Source organism: Pelodiscus sinensis, chromosome 2, assembly GCF_052426305.1.
Source record: "Pelodiscus sinensis isolate ZL-2025 chromosome 2, ASM5242630v1, whole genome shotgun sequence".
Lineage (NCBI taxonomy): Eukaryota > Metazoa > Chordata > Testudines > Trionychidae > Pelodiscus > Pelodiscus sinensis.
Window position 1 is genome coordinate 186,721,205 of NC_143053.1, and position 25,464 is coordinate 186,746,668.

The 25,464-nt window shown below is 41.2% G+C and overlaps 1 protein-coding gene across 2 annotated transcripts in view; it reads left to right on the forward strand.

Annotated features, from left to right (window-relative positions):
* Nucleotides 1-25,464, forward strand: part of OSBPL10 (oxysterol binding protein like 10) — a 176,246-nt gene that overhangs the window by 144,320 nt on the left and 6,462 nt on the right. For both annotated transcript variants that reach the window (XM_075921975.2, XM_075921976.2), the window contains exons 8-11: nucleotides 4,716-5,199; nucleotides 19,406-19,592; nucleotides 22,106-22,288; nucleotides 24,001-24,154. In XM_075921975.2, the coding sequence (XP_075778090.1) occupies nucleotides 4,716-5,199; nucleotides 19,406-19,592; nucleotides 22,106-22,288; nucleotides 24,001-24,154 (1,008 nt within the window). The remainder of the gene's footprint in view (nucleotides 1-4,715; nucleotides 5,200-19,405; nucleotides 19,593-22,105; nucleotides 22,289-24,000; nucleotides 24,155-25,464) is intronic.

Sequence of the window (25,464 nt, forward strand, 5' to 3'; positions counted from 1 at the left end):
GGATATATAAAAAAGCTTAGATTTGTTTTCCTTTTGATCTTAGAATCAGATTTTTATTAATGTACATTTTATTTTTGCTGAGATGAAGGATTTGCCTCTCATAATTTACTCACGTCTATACCTCCTTCTCCTAAAATCTTTGAAATAAGAATACAAAATACTGTGAAAAAGACAACTTGAAGGTTGAACAGTCCTTTAATCCATTGCAAAAATATCAGATACCCATACTGCAAGTAATGTTTTATTCTGAGTGTTTTATTATAGGCCTTCACCATTAACATCTTCTGTTTGTAAACAATTTTCTCCTTTTGGTAGCTTATGTGACTTTTATTACCTCACAAAACACCTACGGTGCAGTAAAAATATTTCAGTCTAATATATCAAACTAGCTCTAAGATACTTAGAGATGAAGACTGGTAATTTCTCTTTAAATTTCCAGGCCCTTCTTGTCTGTGTGTATGCTAACACAACCCTCCCTCCTCTTCCAAATACAAAATAGTATTAGCCTCAATTTAATAATCCTCACACTATGTTAAAGTAGGGTGTCCAGATGTCGTGTTTTTAAAGGGACAGTTCCATATTTAAGACCTCCTGCAAGTGTCCTGACTTTTTCTTAAACATGGGCAAATTGTCCCATATATTTGTCTTCCCCCTCAGTACTGCCGGTAGATCCTGCTGTGTGCTGGCTCTTGTCCAGCGGGGCTTTACACCCATCCTGCTTCTGGCCAGTACTGACTTTGTGCTGCAGTAGCTCTGGGTATGCTCCAAAGCTTGTCTCACCCGCAGAAGTTAGTCCAATAAAAGATATTACCCCACTGGGCTGGTCTGTTTAAATTAAGATTTTCTGCTTGCTGATTTTAAAATTGTTGTCTGGATTTAAATCAATCTACCCTGCCTCCTTCTGACTCCCCAGCAAGCACTGGAAAAGGAAATAGATACTTTTGGTCCTAAGAAGCCATACGCCTAGTTTTTCCAATTGGAACTTGGATCTAGTTTCAGTTTTCAGCAAAGCCTTTAAAGCATCATGAGCACAGCTACTCTGAAATTATATTAAGTGTAGATTGATTCATAAGATCCTGTAGAGCAGCGATGGGCAACCTGTGGCCTGCGGATCACATGCAGCCCATCAGGGTTCTGTGTGTGACCCATAAGACATTTTGTTTACTATTGACCATGTGCAAGGTTGCCAGTTTCTGCTGATTCCATCTGCGTAGTTTTTTTCCTACTGGTATTACCACTCCCTCCCTCCGCTCCCCCCCCCCACACACACGGTGTGTGCTGATTGCACACAACACTGACTGAGAGAGTCGCGTACACCGTCTGCATCCAGTCAAAGTGCTGCTGTACTTGGATTGCAAAAATCTAGGTACGCAAGTGTAGTTAGTAAAACTACCCTATCCCAGGAGACCATCTTGGTTACAACAGTCTTGCAACCCATTGAGATGGAGGGCCACTCCTATAGCCCACTCACTAGCCTAGATTGCCCATAGCTGCTGTAGAGGCAGATTGTAATAATCTCCTGAGTTAATCCTCTCTCCTCAGTCCCAAGGAGGAAAGCAGAACATCTATTAGGCTGTGTCTACACTACATGCCTCTGTCGGCAGAGGCATGTAGATTAGGGTTGTAGGCAAAGGTAAATGAAGCCGTGATTTAAATGATCGCGGCTTCATTTACATTTACATGGCTGCCTCGCTGAGCTGACAAACAGCTGATCAGCTGTTTGTCGGCTCGCCGCTAGTCTGGACGTTCCCCCTGTCGCCATCAAAGCCCTTTGTTGGCAGCCCCGTTATTCCTCGTGGAATGAGGTTTACCGGGGCTGCCGACAAAGGGCTTTGATGTCGACAGGGGGAACGTCCAGACTAGCGGCAAGCCGACAAACAGCTGATCAGCTGTTTGTCGGCTCAGCGCGGCAGCCATGTAAATGTAAATGAAGCCGCGATCATTTAAATCGCGGCTTCATTTACCTTTGCTGAATAAACAAATCTACATGCTTCTGCCGACAGAGGCATGTAGTGTAGACGTACCCTTAGACTGCTATCTCATAGCTGTGAAACCTCAAGAAGTGCAGTTCCTCTAGCGCTTTGACTAGCGGGTTCTTTAATGCAAATGACTTACACTGCCCAAGCATGTGTTCCACAAAGGTACGCATTCTGTTTAAACATGTTTGCAAGTTTTTTCTTTGTCAGTGTTGAAAGCGAAGGAAGAGACAGCTGCTTTGCCCTTTATTCAGATGCAAAAATTTCTGGAGGGCCATGGACTGTTCCATTATTAGTGTAAATATTCTCATTCCTAAATCAGATTTCTGGGCAGCGAGTTGTGTTGGGCTGTGGAATTGTGTTGTATCATGCAAGCAAGGTAGTAACAAACTTCAACAGGCCTTTATTTACCAAAGGTGAAACCTCTTTACAAAGCTGCTGCTGCTCCCCTCTGTAGCTCTCACTCAGGCCTGGCCCATCTCCTCCCCCCTCCTTCCTGTTTCCTGTGCTTCCAGATTCCCAGCACCCAGTGCTCCCAGTTCTAATAATTACAAGCAGCATCTAAAACACCACAAATTGTCTCCCAGGGAAGAGGAGAAAATAGTGTTGCTTTTGTTAGATGGGTTAGGTAGAATGTTCCTGCTTTGGCAAGGAGATGTGGTAGTTTTTCCATCTCTCCTATATGTTTCTGTGGAAAAACAACAAACTGTTTAAGTTCTCAGACTTCACTGCACTGCGACACCACTCAGACAACAAAAATTACCTCACGATCCTGGAGGGAGGCCCAAAGCCTGAGCCCACTTGACATCCACTGCACTGAGTGGTGGTGGGGAGCAAAGTCCGAGCCTGGGCCTGGGGAGGACCAAAGCTGAAGTCCCTGGGTCACTGCCCTAGGCAGGAGGCCTATAACATGGCCTCTGCCACCCAGGGCTGAAGCCTTTGGGCTTTGGGCGCAAGGCAATGGGGTTTTGACTTTGGCCCCATGTCTCAACAAGTCAAAGGCAGCCCTGATGAACTCATTAAAATGGAGTTGTGACCCACTTTGAGGTCCTGACTAGCAGAACCATTTAAATCATTTCAGCTATTTCCATTCTTCTTGGCAATGAACAGTAACATCGCCAAGAACAGTAATATCAGTCTCTACCTGCCTGAACAGTAGCCATTCTGATTCCTGTATGAAATATTAAGCTGCTGTTACAGGCGCATATGACACGATGGGTTTGAGTCATTGAGAGAATCCAGTCAAAGAAATATTTGTGGGTTAATTGTAATTATACAATTTTGATGGAGATCAATATGTGACAGTTTCCATGATCTTTACTCACTAAAAACTGTACATTAGTCCCGTGAGGGGAGAGGCAAGATGCCTGGCATTTGAAATATGGTGATGGTGCCACTCTGCTTGATTCTTGGAGCAGGGTGGAAAGATGAACTGAAAAGAGGCGATTGATAGGGAAAGGAAGGAGCTCACAGGAAAGGACAGTTAAACATGTATTTTGTTAGGATGAGTGTAGAAAGAAGGTCATTGAATGTATTTACTTGGGAGTGTTCCAAAGAATAATCAATACTCATCCTGCAGTTAGCAAATTGCCTGTGGCTCCAAACATATTCCCTGTCAGTGACAATAGATAGTGTGAAAATGTCTGTGTGAGTGACAAGGACAGATTTAGCACTTCCAATTCACTTCAAGCCATGCAGATCAGTGGTTCTCCACCAGGATCCAGGGCCCCCTGGACGGGGGTGAGGGGAACGCAAGCAGGTTTCAAGGTATCTGCCAAGCAGGGCCAGCATTAGGCTTGCTGGGGCCCAGAGCAGAAAACTGAAGACCAGGGCCCTGAGTCCCATGTCCCAGAGCTGAAGCCTGAGTGAGCAATGTAGCTTTGTGCAGGTCCCTGTGGTCTAGGGCACTGCTACCCGCTAAGGCTGGAGCTGACTTTTCTATGTCGAAAACCAGTTATTGTGGCATAAGTGGGCCATGGAGTTTTTATAGCCTGTTGTGGGGGTGGGGGGCTCAGAAAGAAAAAGGTTGAGAACTCCTTTGGTAGATAATATATCATGTCTCCCCCGTTAATTGTAATTCCTCACTAGTTTTGCTCCTATGTGGAGGAGAAAGATATTATTCTGTGTTGCACAGAGACCTCTGTTCTGTCAGTACATCATAATAGTTTTCAGTAAAGCTACTATTAACAAAACAATATTATTCTTGCAACCAATGTTAATTAGATTTTATGTTCTCACAAATCATTTAAAAGCAGGGCACATTTATTTATATAAGCATCCGCTGAAACAGTTGGCTGGGAATCTGGGAAGTCTGATTTTTTTTTTTTCTTTTTGAGGTTTAATAGCAAGTCAACTCAGATTTGTATGCTATTAGAACTGAGTTAACTTCCATCAGACTGTTTTCACATTCTCAAACAATGAAGCCTCCTAAGAAAAGTGAATTGTTAGCTGAGCAGAGAGAAAGTGGGGGGAAAATCTGTGCAGTTGGAATAGCAGATCCATGTCTCTTGGTCTGCCATTGAGAACCATAATGAAGCAGAAAGCAGCTATCAAGACTGCTAATTTTTCTTTAATTCATTATTTATACTGTATACCAAGAGAAATTGCTCTCTGGCAGAGATGGGGATACCGGCTATCATGAAGCTTGGCTCAGCTAATATTGTAGCTCTCTTCACTGTTTACTCTCCCTGTAGCATAATCATGAGGAATCATGTCTGCTTTTGTCTGCCTTGAATACAGGTTGTGCTTCCAACATTTATTTTGGAGAAGAGATCCCTGTTGGAGATGTATGCAAATTTCATGGCCCATCCAGACCTGTTTTTGTCAATTGCAGCTGGAGCCACTCCGGAGGAAAGAATTATTTGCTTTGTGGAGTATTATCTAACTGCCTTTCATGAAGGCCGAAAGGGAGCAGTTGCCAAGAAACCCTATAACCCAATAATTGGTGAATCATTTCATTGCTCATGGGATGTGCCTAACGACAAAGTGAAATCATTCAGAACTAACAGTGCCTCTGTCATTTCTAAGGACCAAACCAAGGAATTAGGCCAGGACCAATCAGTGTGCTACAAACTGAGGTTTGTAGCTGAACAAGTATCCCATCACCCACCAGTATCTTGCTTTTACTGTGAATGCAAGGAGAAGGGAATGTGTGTGAACACCCATGTATGGACCAAAAGCAAGTTCTTGGGAATGTCAATAGGTGTTTCTATGGTAGGTGAAGGTAAGAAATATGCTTTGCTTTATTTTTGGGGGAAATTGTTAGTGTTAACATCCCATAAAAAATCATAGATGAAGCTTTGTTTTGTTTTTCTGTTTAACTCCAGTAAGGTTAAAAAAGTCATGAATCTTAATCTTGCTGTTTATTGCTTTCATTAACTTTAAAATTAAAATAATATACAGTAACTTGTTTGAGAATATTCCGATTTTATTCACTTTTAGTATATGTATACCTCGTGTAATGTGTGCCTTTAATTGAACAGGTCTCACAAAAATACAGTGTAGAAATTTAATCATATTACACTTACTAATATATGACAGCTTTTATGTATTACAGTACCTAGCATTAACAATTATATCACATCTAAACAAATAATCTTCTGTAGTGTTAATATCTAATTCACTATGGGAAACTCCTGTAAATTATTGTCAGAAGAATACAGAATAATTGTAGATTTTCAGTTAAGCCTTTTCATATGTTTTTACAAGGCTCCTTTTAGATGAAGAAATACATTTTTAAGTAAGTCTTGCTATAATGACTGAAAATGTACAATCACCCAGTAATTCATACAGATGAGGCCACCATCATGTTTTATTATTGGTTTGCAATATTTTCCTGTTCAGTAATAATAATTTTGACCAATGGATTTAATAAATATAGAAAACATCAAATTATAATTTATTCATGTATGCTCTGGACTGACAAGCACTGATTGTATCATCATTAGTAATGTGGAGTTTAGTTCTAAATGTCTATGATTCTGTGCATTTAAACCAAAAAGCATGTATTGGAACATCTTTGTGAATCCTGTTGCTCTTCAGGAGTATTCTATCTATACAGCACCTAGCATAATGGGATCCTGGATCACAGATAGAGATACTAGGCACTACAAATAGTAATTTTGTCTACATGTATTTTCTAATGTTTTGTCCCAGATAACCAAAATTATGGTCTTAATTAACTTCCAAGCAGAGGGATAAGGAGAACTAATAACAAATAATTGTTTTTCTCATCTCTGCCTTAGGTAAGTATTGCTGGGATATTAAAAAATGTACTCACAAGGTAGATGCAGGTAGTGATTCACTTTGGTATGTGATTATCCAAAGGAATTATTATCTAGTGAATTCACAGCTACAAAGGAGTAGCAAAGCTAAATAAAGAACAAAATCAAATAACAGTAAAATAGTATTATAACCTCTTTCCTAATGTTAATACTTTTCAGTAATTCTGTTATTACATAATGGAACAGTCTTGAAACAGATGTTACTGCTTTTAAGAGTCTTAAATGCTAAATCCTGCAATAATACTTCTGTTTCACTTGTTTTGCCTGTTCCAGGCAGTGTGATACATCAGACACATTTTCTTTTTACTTTGCAATGTGCAGATTAATGGAAGTCAGGAAGTGGGTCCCAGAGAAGCTAAGGAGCTAGGTTTCTAATAGCTCAGTAATGGAGTGAAGTAGGGTGGGAGCGGTGTGTACTCTAATTTTTCCCACCCCTGAGCAGAATGATTTTTTTGTGTGTATACCAATAGGAAGGCGACTTGTAACACATCACCTTCATATTGGTGTACATAATAAAATTAACATGGCGGGGGGGGGGGCAAAGGGGTTTGTAGTGTGGGAAGAGGCGCAGGCCTGGTTGGGGTTCAAGGTTGTGTGGGTTTGGGAGGGGGGCAGGGATGAGGAACTCGGGGCTAGGACAGAGGGTTGAGCGGGAAGGATGCGAGGGCTCCAGCTTGGGGTGATGGCTGTGGGCCTGGGCTGGGTTCGGAAGGGGTTTCGGGTGAAGGATGGTGCTCTGGGTCTACTGCAAGGAGAGAGGACTCTCCCCAGCATTTTCTCCTTGTAGTAGCACCTGGGTATGTGGGAACACCCAGGGGCCAGATGGGAGGTGGCCCGGGCCTGGCCTTGATTTTTATATATATATATTAACAGAATAACTGATAAAAATTCTGTCAATTACATGGTTAACCATAGGGCTTGGCTGCTGGCTTCTGGTCCACAGCATGGTAGGCCCAGCCTGTCTGGAACAGCCTCCTACCCATGGTACACCACACCAAAGGTGAGAGACTGATCTGGTCCAGCTAGGTGCCACTGGGGCATCACCCTGTAAGGGTAACTGATTAACCGGTTACCTATTCATATCCTTAGTTTCCAAGGCAGGAACCAGGTTGCGACTGGATTGCCCATGCCAGGACCCAGGTCGGAGCCAATCTGCCTACCTGGCTGGAGGGTGGGCGTTGCATTACCAGACTTGAAATATTCCTTATTTGCTTTGGTATTTCAGAGAATACGCCCTGCACTGCAACATGGAACTGCTCTGCAAGATATTGCTGAGTGTTCTGGTTACCATAGGTGGATCACTTCTGCCCTTTCTTTTCCTTGCTTTTTCTTTCCCATTTTTCTTCTATCTTTCTTTTTTCCATGTTGTACCTGCCACTTTCTCTCTGTTGTTGCCAATTTCTTCTTCCAGCTATACCTCAATATTTGTATATATTCATTAACAGATGTTTTTGAAAATTAAGGAGTGTAAGGGAGCTTGGAGGAGCATTTGTCCTTGAATTTGTGCTAGGTAGGCTGTTAGGAGTTAAATATGTTATTGGATAGGTAATTTTTCCTGTTTTTGCAATAAGATCTCAGGTGTGACCTATATCTGTAGTTTGAATAGTTCTAAGTTAATACACAGGTTTCTCCACAGTTACTGACTATATACATTCAGGGAATTCTTTTTTTTTTTGGGGGGGGGCGAGGGCATATGAAAAGCATCTGCTTCAGAGAGTGTATTTGATGTTGTAGTAATTTTATTATATTGAAGATACAGACAGTTGTACAGTACATAGCAAACATTTTGCTATATTTAACAGAATGATTATTTTTCACTCTGTAACTGTTATGACCAGTGTATTGAAGAACACCTAAAACCAGGATGTATTTAACAGCCTTGTTTGCAAGCATGTAGTGACTATTTTTGTTGGTGATTGCTGAGCATGCAATGAGATCTGTTACATTGCTGTTACCTCTTTGCATGGTGTATAATGAATTCTTGGAACTAGATTGTGTCAGGAACACATTGGTAATATTGCCATGGTTATTGTGAAACCTCTTCTTTGCAGCTTACCACAATATTGTTGTGGAGGGCGAGAGTGTTTTGTTACTTTTTAAGACAAAAATAAGTCTGTGTTAAATAACAATAATATGGGAATACAGGCACTTATATGAATTTGGATAATTGTGGGGTTTAATGACATAAGATCCCTTCATGTGAATGCTGTAGATCAGTATTTTGACTCTACAGCAGCCTATCTGGAGATGACAAAGGCCATCCAGTGTTGTGTTGATGGGTTTGTTTAGTTTCTGTGTTCCATGGAAATATCAACAAGATGAGCTGGACACATGGAGTGATAGAAATCAGCATGCAAATCCTTGTGCACAGTTGCTTTCTGTGCTATCTCATCAGCTCTGAATGTGATTTGTAAGTCAAATGAGTTATCTCAGTTTTCACTTAGAGCAGGGGTGGGGAACCTTTTTTGGGTCGGGGTCACTGACTGACAGAAAAATCAGTCTGGGGCTGCACACAAGTGAGAAGCAAAAAAACCCCAAAACAAATCCTCACTGATGTGGCCCCCAACTGAGAAGGAGAAAGACACTCCCTACATTCTCATTGCACACCACAGCCTAAGGGGGCCCCGGCTAGCAGATTTTGTGTGCTCCAGCCCCACAGGGCTCCCCAATACTGGGGGAAAGCCCCAAGCTTTGGTGGCCTCAGGCCTGAGGTTCTCCACCTCTGCCTTAGAGGGAGCTTTACCTGATGAAACCACTCTACAGAGCAGACAGTTAGCAGTTTCCTTACCTAAAAGGCCACTCTGATTGAGAGTAGCTGAGGTGCATTACAGATAAAACTTAATGTTTCCACAATGCCAAGTTCAAGTTATGATAACTAACGTTATAATGGAAAGAAAAAAAAGGATGTGATGAAATAGAATGGCATTCAGATTTAAATTCACTAGGGACGGGGAAGCAAAAGTAACCATTTCTTACGTTATACAGTTTTATATGTTGCAAAGAGCCATTAAACACATGCTTTGGTGGGAAGAAAATCTTACAATAATTTAGTGAAAAGGCAATGTTTAATACATGTCTAGTATAGAACCACTGAAGTTCCTTTCATCCTGGGATATATTGTTTTGTTGCAAGGCACAAAATTCATGAAGATGCAGTAGTCATAGCCTTGTGAATTAGTTTTATTGGTTAATTTTAGAAATAATATACTGTATAGCTGAAACTTTTGTTGTGGGTTGCTTGTTAATTTGTTTTACATTATCAGATGGCTGCTAATTTTAAAAAAGACGGTGTGTATATTTTCAGGTGATACTTTAAAAATTAAAAAGAATCTTTAAAGTTTGATTTGATATATGAGCTGCTACACCTTTTTCTGAGGGAATGCATCTTTTATAGTATAGCGGTTTTTATAGTTAAATGTTTCAGACTGCTGAAGTTAGTTTAAAATTAGTAGGTTAGCAGAAGTAGTAATCTTGTATTTACAGTATATTTTATCCAAGGATTTCAAAGCTCGTTCCTTTTCCCATCTAGCCCAGTATATCCTGTCTTCTGGAACTGGGCACAAGCAAGTTTTTCAAAGGGAAGAAACAGAACGGGGCAATTTTTGAGTGATCTATTCCCTGTCATCCAGTCTCTGCTTCTGGCAGTCAGAGTCCTAGGGACCCCTGGATAAGGAGTTGTTTCCTCCATTCACTTATCTAATTCTTTCTTGAACCCAATTATATTTTTACCCTTCACAATGAGTTCCACAGGTTGACTGTGTGTTGGGTAAAGAAGTACTTTCATATGTTTGTTTTAAATTTGTTGCCCATTAATTTCATCAGGTGACCCATAATTCTTGTGTGTTATAAAAGGATGAGTAATACCATTTTACTCATTTTCTCCATATCATGATCTTATAGACCTCTCTCATATCTCTGTGTAGTTGTCTCTGTTCTACATTGAACAATCCCACTCTTGTTCATCTCTCCTCATATGGAAGCAGTTCCATACCATCATAACTTTGTTGCCCTTCTCTGTGCTTTTTCCAATTTTAATACACTTTACATAGAGCGCCTCAATGATTGTCAAAAAATTGAGCGCAAACGATGTAAACACTCATGAGCCCATAGGAGTGAGATTGTACGGTGCTGCTATTTCATTATTCCCCTTTGTGAATCATTGTAGCTGTTGATGTACAACAGCCACATGTGCCTTAATCAGAACAAGCATTTAGTCCTGTCCAATAGCTGTGATGAGTAACACAGATGAAGTGTGAGGAGCCTGTTACATTAGGAAACTGCTGCAGGGAATTGATGACCCTTGAATGATGTGTTGTCTATATTGATCCCTGAACAATCAGAGGAAAGCATTAAATTGCACGTCTCTTCTGTAGTTAATTATTTCACTATTGACCTAGCATCTCCTTCGTGTTTTTGATCAATGCATGTTGCAGGAAAATCAGATTAAAAAGTACAGCATCAGTAGGGGATTGGCAGGAGCGGGACTCAAGGACAGAAAGGGACCTCACAAGGTTATGTAGTCCACCCCATACTGAGGGCCAAGCCTATATAGACTATCTCTGACAGGTGTTTGTCTAACTTTTTAAAACTTCCAGTGATGGGGGATGCCATGACTTCCCTTGGAACTCCTATTTCAGTAGTTAACTCTCCTTATGGTAATGTTAGATCTTAGAGGAAAAAAAATAAGTCTACTTTGGTATAGATTATGGTGATTGCTTCTTGTCCGATCTTTGGTAGACATGACGAACAGTTGTTCACTGTCCTCTTTATAGTGACCTTGAATGTATTTTGTATGTTTTTCCAGCCTTTCCTCCTAAGTTAGGTTTTTTTAAATTTTCATAATTTTTTAGCTCTTGTCTGGATTCTTTCCACTTTATCCTCATGTTTCCTAAAGTGTACCAACCAAAACTGGACAGGGTACTCCAGTAGAAGCCTCACTAGTTCAAGTAGAAAGGGACAGTTGCCTCTTGTCTTATATAAAACAGTCCTGTTAATACATCTCAAATTGATATTTGCCTCTTTTTGCCCTACTTCGCGTTGGTGACTCATATTCAGCTTGTGATTCAGTATACTCCCAAGATCCTATTCAGCAGTACTACCATCTAGCTAATTATTACCCATTTTGCATTTGTGCACTGAATTTTTACTTCCTAGGTATGGAAGTGAATGGTTAACGGGTAGGGGCCTGCTCTAGGGGCCCACCACAGGCAGAGGCTGCTCCAGCTGTCCTTGCCTGGAATAGGGAGAGGGACTCCAGTCAGCCCCCCTTTAATTAGTAAACATTATTAAACAGAGTATTTTACATCCCTATTCCTATATGAAGTACTTTTCACTTACCTTTATTGAATTTCATCTAGTCAATTTCAGACCAATTCTGCAATTAGTTAGTCATTTTGAATTCTAATCCTGTCTTTTAAAGGAATTGAAAACCCATTCTCTCCATCTTGGTGTCATCTGCAGATTTTAAAAGCATACTGTCCACTCCATATCTAAGTCATTAGTGAAAATATCAATACGATTGACTCCTGTGCAATCCCAACCGATATGTCCTCCTTCCCATTTGACAGTGAACTGTTGATAACCACTGAGAATGCTTTTTTTATTTTTTGTAGTTATCAGACAAAAATATATAGTATCCAGGTCGCTTGCACTTCCTTCCTATCCTACTTTTCTGCTCTTGCAGTTGATGGACTAATTAGCTCTTTCATGCTTTCTAGCCCAACTTGATTTAGTAAATAGCTACTTCTTCCTTCAATTAGGCCGGCTCTCTCCAGGGGAACTAAGTGTATATAGAGTGACCAGAGTGCTGGTTCAGCTGCTGGTCCTCAGTACTCTATCACACTCCTTTTTCAAGGATGTCATTTGTGCTGCATGGAGATGTTAGGTAAATGCACTTGCTACTGGCTATGGGTGCTCTGCTAATCAGCTGGGAGGCACCTGCATCTCTCCTGGGTGGCTGCCCAAATGCACGGCTTACAGGGGACACTGGTCATAGTTACACGCTGTACTTCACATAATCTCTGTGAATCTCAGGTGAAATGTTTGTTCTGGGGTGGAGTGCTGAGGCAGAGTGGCTTCCTGCTGAGTTTGAGCAGGCAGACAATAGGGCTGTCCAAGCAGCCCAGAGGGCAGAAGTTTGAACCAGGGAGGCTTTGAGGCAGCACTTTGACAATGAACAGGAATAAAATAATTCTGTATCAGAGGTGCTTCAATTTGACATTGCCTCCTAAGAAAACTACGTGCAATGGTGGCTTTTGAGGCTAAATATCACAAAGAAAATTATTAAAATGCCTGTGCATGTATTGGTAGTGCCTACAATTTGAATTTTATAATGAACAAAATAAAGATGATTTAGCATTATAAAACCTTGCCTTTACTGAACAAGAAATAGCCCACTGAAACACACCAACACAGAGATACTTGCTGGGAAAGGAGGAACTCTAAAAGGGCAGACCATCACAACTATGTGTAGGTCCAACTATCACTGTAAAAGTTGTCCGAGGCAGTGGAGGAAAGGGAAAACCGAGGAGTCCCAGAAAGCGGCATGTCCTGGTGGAACAAGGGAGAGAGCATGGTAAAGGGTTGTGAATGTGCTGCATTGGAGGTCGAGCCTGCTCAGTCTGCAGCATTATTAAGGTCTTGAGCATCTCCATTACTTTAACCATCCATTCAATTGCATTTTTAACAAATGCATGATTGTCTTTTCTGTCCTGCCTTTTGGTGTCCCAGCATACTGTGTGTTCCCTTTTCTCTGAAACGTATCTTCACTGCTGCATCCTGGGCGCTTTCTTGTCTGCTAAAGATGGCCAGGGTGTGTGTATATTGTGACCAAAACTGATCCTTTTTCTTGATGAAAGTCACAGACACACTCACCATTTTGTTGACAAAGGCAATTTTTGGTGACAAAAACTTGGTAGTGTAGAGTCTCAGTTTTTATCATTTTTATCATTTCCAGGAACCTCGTATCACTCAGGTAATAGCTCTGGAGACAGATGCCTGGCTCAATGCCAACAGAAACTCCTGAAGTTTGCATGTGATCTCCCAGACTTTCATTTTTGGCCTCTCATTAGCCCAGGGTTATTGGTAATGGATGATTATGTCAGCACCCGGGAAATATTCCCATATACTGATCTGGGATTATTTCATTTGGATTATAAAATAGTTGCACACACAGAAGGCTTGTAATACCATGATGACTAAAAATGTTATCATTTCCCTAGAAAAGAGTTGTCCCCAGACAATCTCTCATCTGAGACGTCACATTGATGCTGCCGTAACTAAAATCTTCCCTGCAGAAAAGAGGGCAGTTAGGATGCATTCCTCAGATCTTGAGTTACATTCCTCCTTTGATCAGAGTTTGTGTCACACTTTTTCTGTATAGGGAGATCCCAGAGACCAGCCTATGCAAGAGGAAACTGCATGAGTTCAGATCGAAATTGTGGAACCATTCTCAGGAAACACTGAACCATGAGCATTGTGTATTTGTATTCCCATGTTGAAATCCTGCCAATGGAACAATTGCACTGATGAAGGCTGTAGAGCCAAGGTTTAGTGGATCCTGCTGTTAGAAAAGAAATTGATATACATCCGTTTAATGCTGTTAACTTTGCATTTCTTCTTTTGTGATATGTTCCATGATTCCCTATTGGGACAAATGCAAAGGAGATTTACGGTAACATTTTCAAAAGGGACTTAGCTATTTTTGAAAATTTTACCTTTAGACTCCATTGATAGTTCTTGTAAGAACTGTTCTTATAAGTGGCTTCAGGTTTGTATTTCCCAAACTTCTGGAGTTTCTTTAAAACAAGTAGAAGGGAACAGAAATCAAAGCTGGGGTATAACTGTATTGGCTGCATTAATACTTCTGACACTAATAAGTACCTCAGTCTCTTTCCCCATCAGTGTTGTTAGCCAGTGTCAGGCCTTGTCTACACTGCCGAGTGGATTGACCCAGTAGTGATCAATCCACCAGGGGTTGATGTAGTGGGGTCTAATGAAGATCAGCTAAATCAACAACCGATCACTCTGCCGTCTACTCCAATACTCCACCAGAATGAGCTGAGTTAGGAGAAATTCTCCCATCAACTCCCCTATCGAACCAGCACAGTGCAGACCCCGGGGTGAGTAGATCCAAGCTACGCTGATTTGAGTTACTCTGCTAATGTAACTCCAATTGTGTAGCTTAGATCAACTTGTCCCCATAGAATGAAGTAGCTGCGTTAAGAAGTGACATACTAACATGATATGGAGAGAGCTAGCCAATCTCTGCTCATGAAATTGCTAGTCTTAAATTATTTTTAATTTTAGCTCTTCACCGATGGTGTTTTCTAGCATAGATACCATTGTGGATACTGGCATCTGGAACTGATGGATGGTACTAAAAATTCTTAATGTAAATTCTTAAGAATTGAATTCAGTCTACAATGGAGGAAATAGCCTTGAAGCAGAACTGTAAATGAATAATCCTAAAGAAAATTGTACTTGTGTTCAGCACAGCAGTCAGAAAGTGCAAATATAGAGAGGCCCTTGCCAGAATGGATGAACTGTGAAATTCATATAATTCTGCAAGGGAATTATAAAACAGGCACTAATTTGGGCACTCGGACCATTTATTGTTCTGCATGAATACAGTACAGGCAGTCCCCGGGTTACATGGATCCGACTTACATCGGATCCCTACTTACAAACGGGGTGAGGCAACCCCGCACTAGCTGCTTCCCCCCAGCAGACCAGGGAGATGCAAAGCTAGCACCCCCCCCCCCCAGCAGACCAGGGAGACGCGGAGCGGCTTTTCTCAGCAGACACCTCAGCTTGAGAATAAAGGACTGAGGGAAGTGAGGTGTGAGAGAATAAAACTGAGCTCTGGAGAAATGTTTGGCTAGAGTTTCCCCTACAATATGTACCAGTTCCGACTTACATACAAATTCAACTTAAGAACAAACCTACAGTCCCTATCTTGTACGTAACCCGGGGACTGCCTGTATGTGTTTTGAGGGATTTATGCCAAAAATTAGTGGGTAAGAGCAAAATTTAACCTATCATGTTTTTTTCCTTATTAGTTTGCAAAGTTGTAATTTCAAAAAGGTCTCTTGGGTAGTGTGAAAAGGGGCTGAAGTGAAAAAGGGCTGAAGTAAGAGATCTTTTAAAATCCATCAGTGACAATATTATTTTATTTTAAAATGGCAGTAACTAATTAACATCAAAGTTTTGGGACAGGACACAATTTCAGTTTCAAACTTCTATAGGTCTGTTCTGCACAGTGTGATGATCTTTGCTAGTTGGTGGGGCTCGGATTGAACCTAAATGAGAAGAAAAGCATTGTAAACGAAGCCACGTGCTGGTATAAGGTGCGGGAAGAGAGAAAGAAGCTAAGATCCAGGCTACATCTACAGTACAGCAAAAAGTCAATGTGAGCTATGCAGCTCCATACATAACTCCATGAATAACATGACTGGAAATGATGTATCTTAAATTGAGTTGCTGCGGGGTCTACACCACAGGGGGTCTAACTCTTCTCAGTTGCGGTAGAGTAACATGGTCTATCAGAGAGCGATCTCCAGTCCATTCGGCAAGTTTTCATTAGATCCGTTAAATCGACTGCTGGTGGATCAGTCTCAGAGTGCTGATCCAGGCTGTAATGTACATATAGCCCTGTATCTCCAAAGGTTTTTAAGTGTCTAATTCCAGTGGGAGTTAGGTTCCTAAATATCTTTGAGGATCTGGGTCTAAATTGCCAGTATTGGACATTTAGGGGGACAGAAAATAACTGAAATACTATCACCTGTTGTATATGAGGCTCCAGTAAACAAAATACTGTAACTGGTTCACCCTGAAACAGTTTCTCCAGTTAAGCAGAAGTGGTGAAACCGAATGGAAAGCCAGTTGGGAATCTTACAAGCAGGGAAAATTATGGAAGATACATTGTGTGGATTAAAAATTAAAATTATATTAGGTCTGTGTAAAATTTAAGCTTCTTAGAGTGAAATATGAAAGTTCTCTGTGCTTTAATGCTGATTTATTGGCTGTACATTGGTTTCTGTTTATGCAGCACCTCAGCTGTGTAACTCTTCAGCAATACTACTGTCACTAATATAAGGTAGAATAATGCAATCTGCAATTAAATGGTGTACTTTCAGTGGGGTGGGGATGATTTCTTCTTATGTAAACTTCCCTTGAGTCATTCTGAGCAGAGTGTGCATGTCAGCTTTGTTGTAATGTTTTGGAATCGTGTGTTCCTGCAAACACAGAAACAATGGATCGTATGTCAACACAGCAGAGAAAAACTCGCTGCTGTTGCATGCTAGCCAGCTCCGGCTATGAGGCTGCTTCATTGCTCTGTAGACTGCCAGGATAGGGCCGGAGCTTAAGCTCTGGCACCCTCCCACCCTGCAGGATCCTAGACCCAGGCTCCAGCCTCAGAAGTCTACACAATAATCATGAAACAGCCACTCAGCCAGAGCTGGAGCCAGCTGGGACATGCCAGCTGTGAGTTTTTCTTTGCTGTGTAAACTTTCCCACACAGAGCTTGCTTGTTAAGTTTGTTCCATAAGGTCACTATTGATGTGTGGTGGTGCTGAGACCACAGCATGCAAAGTAGAAATTTTTGGCTCTCCAGTGCAAAGGGTTAAAAACAGTTTATCGTATCCCTCTCCTGTGCTTGTGCTGTGGCCTACCACGACATTTGAATCAAACTGACTTAGGGAAATAGTGGTGTTGGCAGGCTGAGTGTAGAGGAGTAACAAGAGCAGCTCCAGAAAGCTGTGATGGTTTGCTTTCATCCTTCCAGGAATATTTCCAGTCTTGAAGTGACTAATCTACTTATTGTATCTAGCCCTATCTTTATTTAAATAATGCTATAGCAGAACTCCTTTCTTTGAACTCTGAATCACTTAGGTTTGTCTTTGCATCCTGTACTGAGAACACATTTTTATTGGCAAAAGTGAAATACTAATTTATTTCACATGTTGTGATCTTTTTTCCCAATACTTAATCTCTGTGGCAAACCATTTTGGCTCCTAGGAAGCTATTAAAATGAAAAATCAAGGAAACATTCAAATGAAAATTGGTAGAACTAACTTTATTTTTGATACGAGTAGTCTTTTGTCACCTTAGAAACGAACAAAAGTATATATACAGTAGACTTCCGATAATCCAGCACCTTTGGGACCTAGGTGGTGCCGGATTATCAGATATGCCGGAGCATCAGGAGGTACTGCATACTCCCAACCATCCTTCCTCCTCCCCCCAACCTTATGTTTGGGTACCGGAGCCGCCAGTACAGACGCGCGTCTCCCTCCAGGTACTGGGGCACATGCGCTGAGCAGCCGGCTTTTCAATCAGCTGGCTGGGACGCCGTGCGTAACTCAATCTCCCTCCTCTTCCCTCAATCTCCTTCCTCCCCTTCCCCGGAGCCAAACACTTCTCCTCCCTGCTGTAACCCACATGAGAGCGGCTGACTCGAGCGGTTCTGAGTTCTATCCCGGTTCCGTCAGGAGCGCTTGCCATTTTGATGACAATCAAAGGACTATCGGGAGTGCCAGACAATTGGGTGCCGGACTTTTGGAGTTTTACTGTGGTATGATGAGCTTTCATGGGCAAAACCCGCTTCCTCGGATGAACTTATCTGAAGAAAGGGGTTTTGCCCACGAAAGCTCATGGGACTATATATATTTTTGTTAGTCTCTAAGGTGCTACAGGAGTACTCATTGTTTTTAAAATTACAGACTTAACACGGCTATCTCTTGAGAATTTTGTGTGTGATGACTGATCTTTCCTAAGCTGAATTGGTCAGGGTATTTGGTGAGACAAGGTGGATATGATAATATCTTTTACAGGACCAAATGTATTTGGTGTGGCAAAATTAATGTAGAGCATGCAGCATGTATTTGCAGTGTTCATTTTCTTATTTGTACTTTACAAATATCCTTTGTTTTGAAAACCCACCCGTAGTTATGATGGGACAGAACGACTTGTTTACGCTAACAGGGCTGCAACTGTGCAGGGCTAAGTGAAGATGCTACCCACGCTGATGGAAGAGGTTCTCCTGTGAGTGTAGCTACTCCACAGTGTAGCTGTGTTTGTGAGAGAAGCCCTCCAGTCAATATAGTGCTCTCTATATAGGGTGTCCCACAGGTATAACTGTGTTGCTCAGTGGTGTGGAAAATCCCCACCCCTGTGCAATATAGTTATACTGATATAAGCTGGTAGTGCGGACCAAGTCTCAGACGCAGAGATCCTCTGAATAAGCAAGGAGCAGCAGCTTCCTTAGTTAGCAGTGAAGATTTCCCTCACTCTGCTGCTGCTAGCCTCTTGTTAGAGCCAGATAGATTCAAAATACTACTCCAGCTGTGTCACATACACATCACATATGCAGCAAAGAGCAGAGCAAACTAGTGCAGTGGAGATGGACTCAGGGGGCAGCAGGAGACCTGAAGGGCATTATATTGCACTCAAGCTTCTCCTGGGGAGAGGCTGAGAGGCACCCGTGGCAGTTGCTCGGTTATGTCATTTAATGCGCTGCTGGAAGGCACTGAGATGCTACAGCAATGGGGGCAGCACAAGAACCGATAGAGTAGAATTGAATCAAAGGGGAGAGCAGAGCTAAGAGAGCTGACAGACGGGCAGTGGCGGTGAGCGTGTGCCATAAGTGGGCTAGTGTGGATTCTGTTACTAGCTGCAGGACCTAGAAAGACTGCCTGGGAGAATCTTTTATATTGAGGGAGATGACATCCTTCCCCTGGACCACTTTCCTCAGGGCTCTTTGTTTCAAAAGGGCGGTTTTTGATGGGGATAGAAGGAGCTACACAAGTATTTCAGACTTCCTGAGTTGGCTTTTATGAAATTTATTTTCATTGGTCTTACATCCTTGTATACCTATTTTTTTTGGTAAACAACCTACGTTCTCAGCAGACACAGTTATCCCGTATCGTTTTGAAGGATGACTTGGTTAGAATTCAGAACTGAAGCAAGACCTACTTATGTTTGAGCAGATTTCTTCTGAGGGAGGTTTCCTGGTGGAGACACTGACTTCATGGTGAGGGTCTCCAATTACTCTGTGGATTTCCTTTTGCTCGTAGTAACCGGCCAGTGGCTGCATGTCCTCATCAGTACATTAGTGTCATTTCACTTTCCAACCTTTCTCTCTTAGGTGTTCTTTACTTAATGGAACATGAGGAAGAGTACGTGTTCACGCTGCCGAGTGCCTATGCACGCTCAATACTTACCATTCCATGGGTGGAGCTTGGAGGTAAAGTCAGTATTAACTGTGCCAAGACTGGCTATTCTGCTACTGTCACATTCCACACCAAGCCTTTCTATGGAGGAAAAGTTCACAGGTATTCAAATGGCTGACTGGTTGGCTGCTTCCTTTTGTATGTCAGAGTGTACAGTACTTGGAAACCTTTTCAGTTTTCTATATTTATTACTGTAAAGTTGTGCATGTGTTGTCAGTGCATGTGTAAGAAATATGCAAAAACCAAGTTGAAATTATAATGTGTTTTATCATATGTTTAAAAAAATAAAACAAACCTTCCTACACCATGTTCCAGAACATGCTCCTTCAGCTGATTCTCAAATCAGTTCACTAACAGCCAAGTTGTCCCCTATCCTATAAGAGCTTTTCCATTTAAAATAAATAGTTTAAAATGTGATTTGTAGCTTTGAAAAATATAGAGAGAGAGATGCTTGAAATCTGGGATGTGCCACTTTGGTATGTAACAATATTAAGGTTCTGGGGTTTCAAATTTTTGAGCTTTAATATTTGGGTATATTTTAGCACAATGTTAAGTATCTCGTCAGTCCACTATATCAAACAAATTCTGAGTTAGCTTTGAAAATCCAGACTGATGCTTATTTTTAACTCAGGCCACAGCTAAGCCAGGGACAGAAAGAAAACATGCTAGGAAATATGCTAGAATATGCCTGTGTGCGGTACATTTGTGCTGACACATTCTGGCTATAGCTGGAATGTATCAGCCCTGATGTACCACACTCAGGCTGCTCTTGCTTTCTTTGAAGAAACAAAGTCCAATACCTGTTTTTACTTTACACTTATCTGTTTACAATTGAATTTTAAAATTGCTTGGGCGCTCAGACTTTACGTTTTTTTTTTTTTCAGGGATAACAGCATCGCTCAAGAGGGTTTTTCTTGCGCAAGAAGGGGCAGTGTAGACAGCTCCTTCTGGTGCAAGAGCCTCTTCTGCAAAATGGCGAGGAGTCCTGTGGCACCTTATAGACTAACTGAAGTGTGGTGCCACAGGACTCCTTGCCGCTTTTGCAGATTCAGACTAACACGGCTACCCCTCTGATACTTCTGCAAAATGGCGGCTCATTAGGTATGCAAATGAAGCTCGGCGATATTCCACACTTTGCCTCATTTGCATATTTCTCGCTCAAGAAGCTGCGAGTGTAGACATAGCCCAAGTTGTAGAGTGTTCACCATTTGCATTAGTTTAAATCTGCAAAATGACCCATGCTGCAGAAGAAGGCAACACTCCCCCCTCCCCGCCTCAGCATCTCTGCCAGTTTGACCCAGGGGAAAAATTCCTTCCTGATCCCAAATATGGTAATCAAACACAGAGCATGTGGGCCAGATCCACCAGCCAGGTACCTGGAAATGAATTATCTATAGCAGGGGCAGGCAAAATATGGCCCATGGTCTGGATTGAGCCCAACAAACTGCTGGATCCAGTCCGCCACCTTCCCACAGCCTAGTGGGAGCCTCAGGTAGGCTCCCCGGCTGTGGGAGCCACATGCATCTCTGTATGCTGCACATTCCCGGGGGGAGACTCCACCACGTGCTGCCCTTGTCCCCAGCACAGTCTCGCAGTTTCCCTTGGCCTGAAACTGGCCAATGTGAGCTGCCTGATGGGCACTGGGAAGAGATGCATGTGCTCCCCTGCAGCCAGTTGCTTTCAAAGGCGGATAGGGGTGTGGCAGGCAGGGAGCCTACTCAAGGCTTTCAGTGGGCTGTTAGCCAGGAGCTGCCTAAGGTAAATACCTCCCAGCCAGAGCCTGCACCTATCCCAGGTCACAAACTACACCGCTGCATCCCCTCCTGTATCCCTGGTCACAACTCCTTTTCATACCCTGTGCCCCTCTTATACTCCTCCCCCGGATCAAAATCCTCTCCTGCATCCTTAGCTCCTCCTGGACTCTGCACCCCTTCCTGCACCCCAATTCCCTACCCTAAGTTCCTTTCTGCACCCAACCTCCATTCCAGACCCTGCACTTTCTCCATTAATATCATTGAAGAATGCAGCCTGCTCTATAGTCACTCAGAGCCCTCCCCATCTAGTGGCCCGTCACCAGCCGTTAGAGAAATGCTGCTAGCTGTTGCAGATGAGCTATGTGCCATTGTAGACCATCTCATCATACCCCTGCATGAACTTATTAACTTCTGTCTTGAAGCCAGTTAGATTTGTTGCCCTACTACACACCTTGGAAGGCTGTTCCAGTGCATCACTCCTCTGATGGTTAGAAACCTTCATCTGATTTCAAACCTAAGCTTGTTGATAGCCAGTTTCTGTCCATTTGTTTTTGTGACCACATTGATGTTGAATTTAAATAACTCCTCTCCCTCTGATATATTTATAGAGAGCAGTCATCTCTCCCCTCAGCCGCCTTTTGGCTAGGTAGCTAAACAAGCTAAGGCCCCTGAGTTTCCTCTCATAAGGTTGTTTTTCCATTCCTCGGATCATTCTACTTGCCTTTGTGTGCATCTGTTCCAGTTTTAATGTAATGGATTATAGTCCTTTTAATGTGCTGGCATAAAGATAAACCTATATATTTGGTGACTTGTATTTCTGAGACTTGTATATATTACTGGTGCATTTGTTATTGGAATTAGGGTTACAGCAGAAGTGAAACACAATCCCACCAATACCATTGTGTGTAAGGCACAAGGAGAGTGGAATGGCACACTGGAATTTACATATAGCAATGGAGAAACCAAAGTGATTGACACCACCAAACTGCCTGTTATGCGAAAAAAGATCAGACCAATAGCAAAACAAGGTCCATTTGAATCAAGGTAAGGTTATGGGCATCATAGAAGTCTGTTTATGAAGATTGGACAAAAACTTAATACAGAAGCAGCTTTTGTATATTATGTGTGATCCTGTAAAGCTTTTGCTTTGGGTAGCATAAATTCTCGTAGACAGTGAGTAGTGAAAGCTGCATACGCAGACTTTTCAGAACAACTTTTGATACCAAAAAATGCAATAGAATTGCTCTTCAGTTACTAAAAGAAAAGATACTAATATGGATTTTGTAAAGTTTCAAAATAAAAGGCAATCTGTGCAGTTTTTATGTCTGCTTCCTTGTGAGTAGTTGCTGAATTGTCATTTCTACATTTTGAATTTCATGTTTATTCCTCACAGCTGTATATTAGACTTAATGTGATCACAACATAAAAATACTTTAAAAAGTTGTCATGCACCCACACCTTTCACTTGACTTTGACACACTATATCAGAGAACTTGTATTAGAATTTACTGTAAATATTTGTTTATATATTTGTCACTAAAAGATGAATATTTTATGGAATCCTATTATTGCCATTTGAGAGAATCTTGAAGAGCATTGATGAATGAAACTTCACCTTGTAATGTAGGAATACATTCTATCATTTTTACAAATGAGTGTAGTTTATCGGATGAAGTGTGCTAGCTAACAGACATGCTCCTTCTCACATAAATGCCTTTTTATTGCTGAATCCCAACCAGAAAAAAAAAGAATGTGAATAAGGAAGCCAGCAGTTGCTTCTCTTTTATTTTTGACACTAGCAGATGAACTGTAAATATTCAGTCCCTGTCTTAATACTCACAGTTTAATACATTTTAAATAATGGCTTGTTTAAACACAACTGAAAATTACACGTTACAAAAGTTATGCTCATAAGCAAAAGAACGTGAGTGTTTTGACAGCTTTTGGTCCATATTTCTGCATGTGTCAAAATGTTACTACTTGTACCCTTGAATTTGGGTTCCATGCTGGCCAGACACACAGTTTGTGTGCACACTCTGTCAAGTAGATAAGGATGAAATTTGGTTCTAAATTGAACATTATAGTAACCTGGTATAAGGACTGTAATCAGCGTTTTATTTTCTTATGTTGTTTTAATATACTACTTTGTAGTTCAGAAGTAGAATCTTTTAAAGTAACAGATGCAAAAAGACTGGTGTGCTTCCTTTGCTAATTATCACACAGGTTAAACATTGCACAGTATCTTCATTAATGAGCTACACACAGGTCTAGACACAAAGCAGTTATAAAACACAAATCATGTTGGTTTGAAGATGTAGGACAAAGTTTTCAAGAGCTGACAGCTCCCATTCAGGCATCTAAATGGTGAAGCTAGATATTGAGTGCTGAATACATTTGAAAATCAGATCCACAGTTTAATAAGTGAGGTGAGAGAATCCACACTTGCTAAAAAAGGAGAAATTCTAGGAAAAATTCATGCATTTGTTTAGCTTTAATAAAACAAATAGATGTGTTTAAACCATGACTGAAGTAAAGTAGTTAACATTACCTTCAAAATATAACGAAAACGATTTAAAACATGGTTGTTTAAAGACTGTCTGTGGTGGCACGTGTACCAGATAATGAACACTATCATTGTATGAAAGAAGTGGCAGGTTTACCCTACACTTGTATATTCCTCTTTACAAGACACTTTACTGTTGCTAAGGGGTTCTCATTTTATTTTGTCTGTTTATTATCTGTGCTCCATCACTCAGGCATCTTTGGCAACATGTCACCAACTCCTTGAAAGAAGGCAACATCGATGCAGCAACAGAGCACAAGCACCGCCTTGAGGAGAGGCAGCGAGCAGAGGAGCGGCAACGTGTGGCTATTAATACCCCATGGCAACCAAAATATTTTACCAAGGAGGTAATGTGAATCACTCCAAAGCATTTCTTTGTTGCTTTAATATAAGAATGTAGTGGAGTTCCCCAGTATGGCGAGGGATGTATGTGTGCATTAAAACCAGCTTTTAATTTGTACCATTGTGGTGGTTAATAAATCTCTTTGATCTTTCTACATTTTGGCTCCTAAAATATAATCAGATTCTTATTTTAGATTTTGAAACCTTTTTTTTTTAATGCTGACTTTCACCTGCCTTCAGCTAAATGTATTGTGTCTGAATTTTTATAAATTTGGTCCCTGTGGTTATCCATATTATTGGCCATTTAAAAAACATCTTGATGCTCAGCAGTGACTGATAGGTCAGAAAGGACCATCGTAATTATCTAGTCCGACCTCCTGCACATTTCAGGCCATAGAACCTCACACACTTGCTCCTGTGATAGACACCTATCTGCTGGCTGAGTTACCAGCGTTCTCAGATCATGATTTAAATACTTCAGTTTACAAAGAATTCATCAAGTTACAAAGAATCTACCATTTACAAGCCAATTTTCCCTCATTCCATATTTGTGCATTTAGTTTTGCTTCCCTAAGTGTTGGATTTTACATTTGTCTTTATTTAATTTCATTTTATTGTCTATTGTCCAGTTCTCCAATTTATTAAGATCTGTCTAAATTTTACATCTATCCTCCAATGTGTTGATTTCAAAGGACACTACTAAATAATATTATTAGATACATACATGAACAAAATATGTTGGGGAAGAATTAGCAGGGCTTTTATAATGGGAAATCATGCCTCACCAATCTATTAGGATTCTTGTGGATTTCTATAAGATGTGGATGAGGGTGATTCATTGAAAGTGCCCATTGAATATAGTGTACTTGGACTTTCAGAAATGCTACGACAAAATCCCTTTCCAATGGCTTTTTATGCAAAGAAAGCAGTCACGGGACAAAAGGGAAGGTGTATTCTTGGCTCAGTAATGGGTTAAAAATAGGAAACAAAATAGTTTTCACAGTAGAGAGGTAAATTATGGGGTCCCCTAAGAATTTGTACTGGGACTAGTGATGTTCAGCATATTCACAAATGATCTAGAAACAGGAGAAAACAGTGAGATGTCAAAGTTTGCAGGTTGTACAAAATTACTCAAGCTAGTTAAGTCCAAAGCTGACTGCAAAGAGTTACAAAAGGGTCTCACAAAACTGGGCGCCTTGGCAACAAAATGGCAGATGAAATTCAGTGTTGATAAATGCAAAGGAATGCACATTGGAGAACATAAACCCAAGTGTACATATAAAATGATGGGATCTAGATTAGCTGCTGTTCTTCC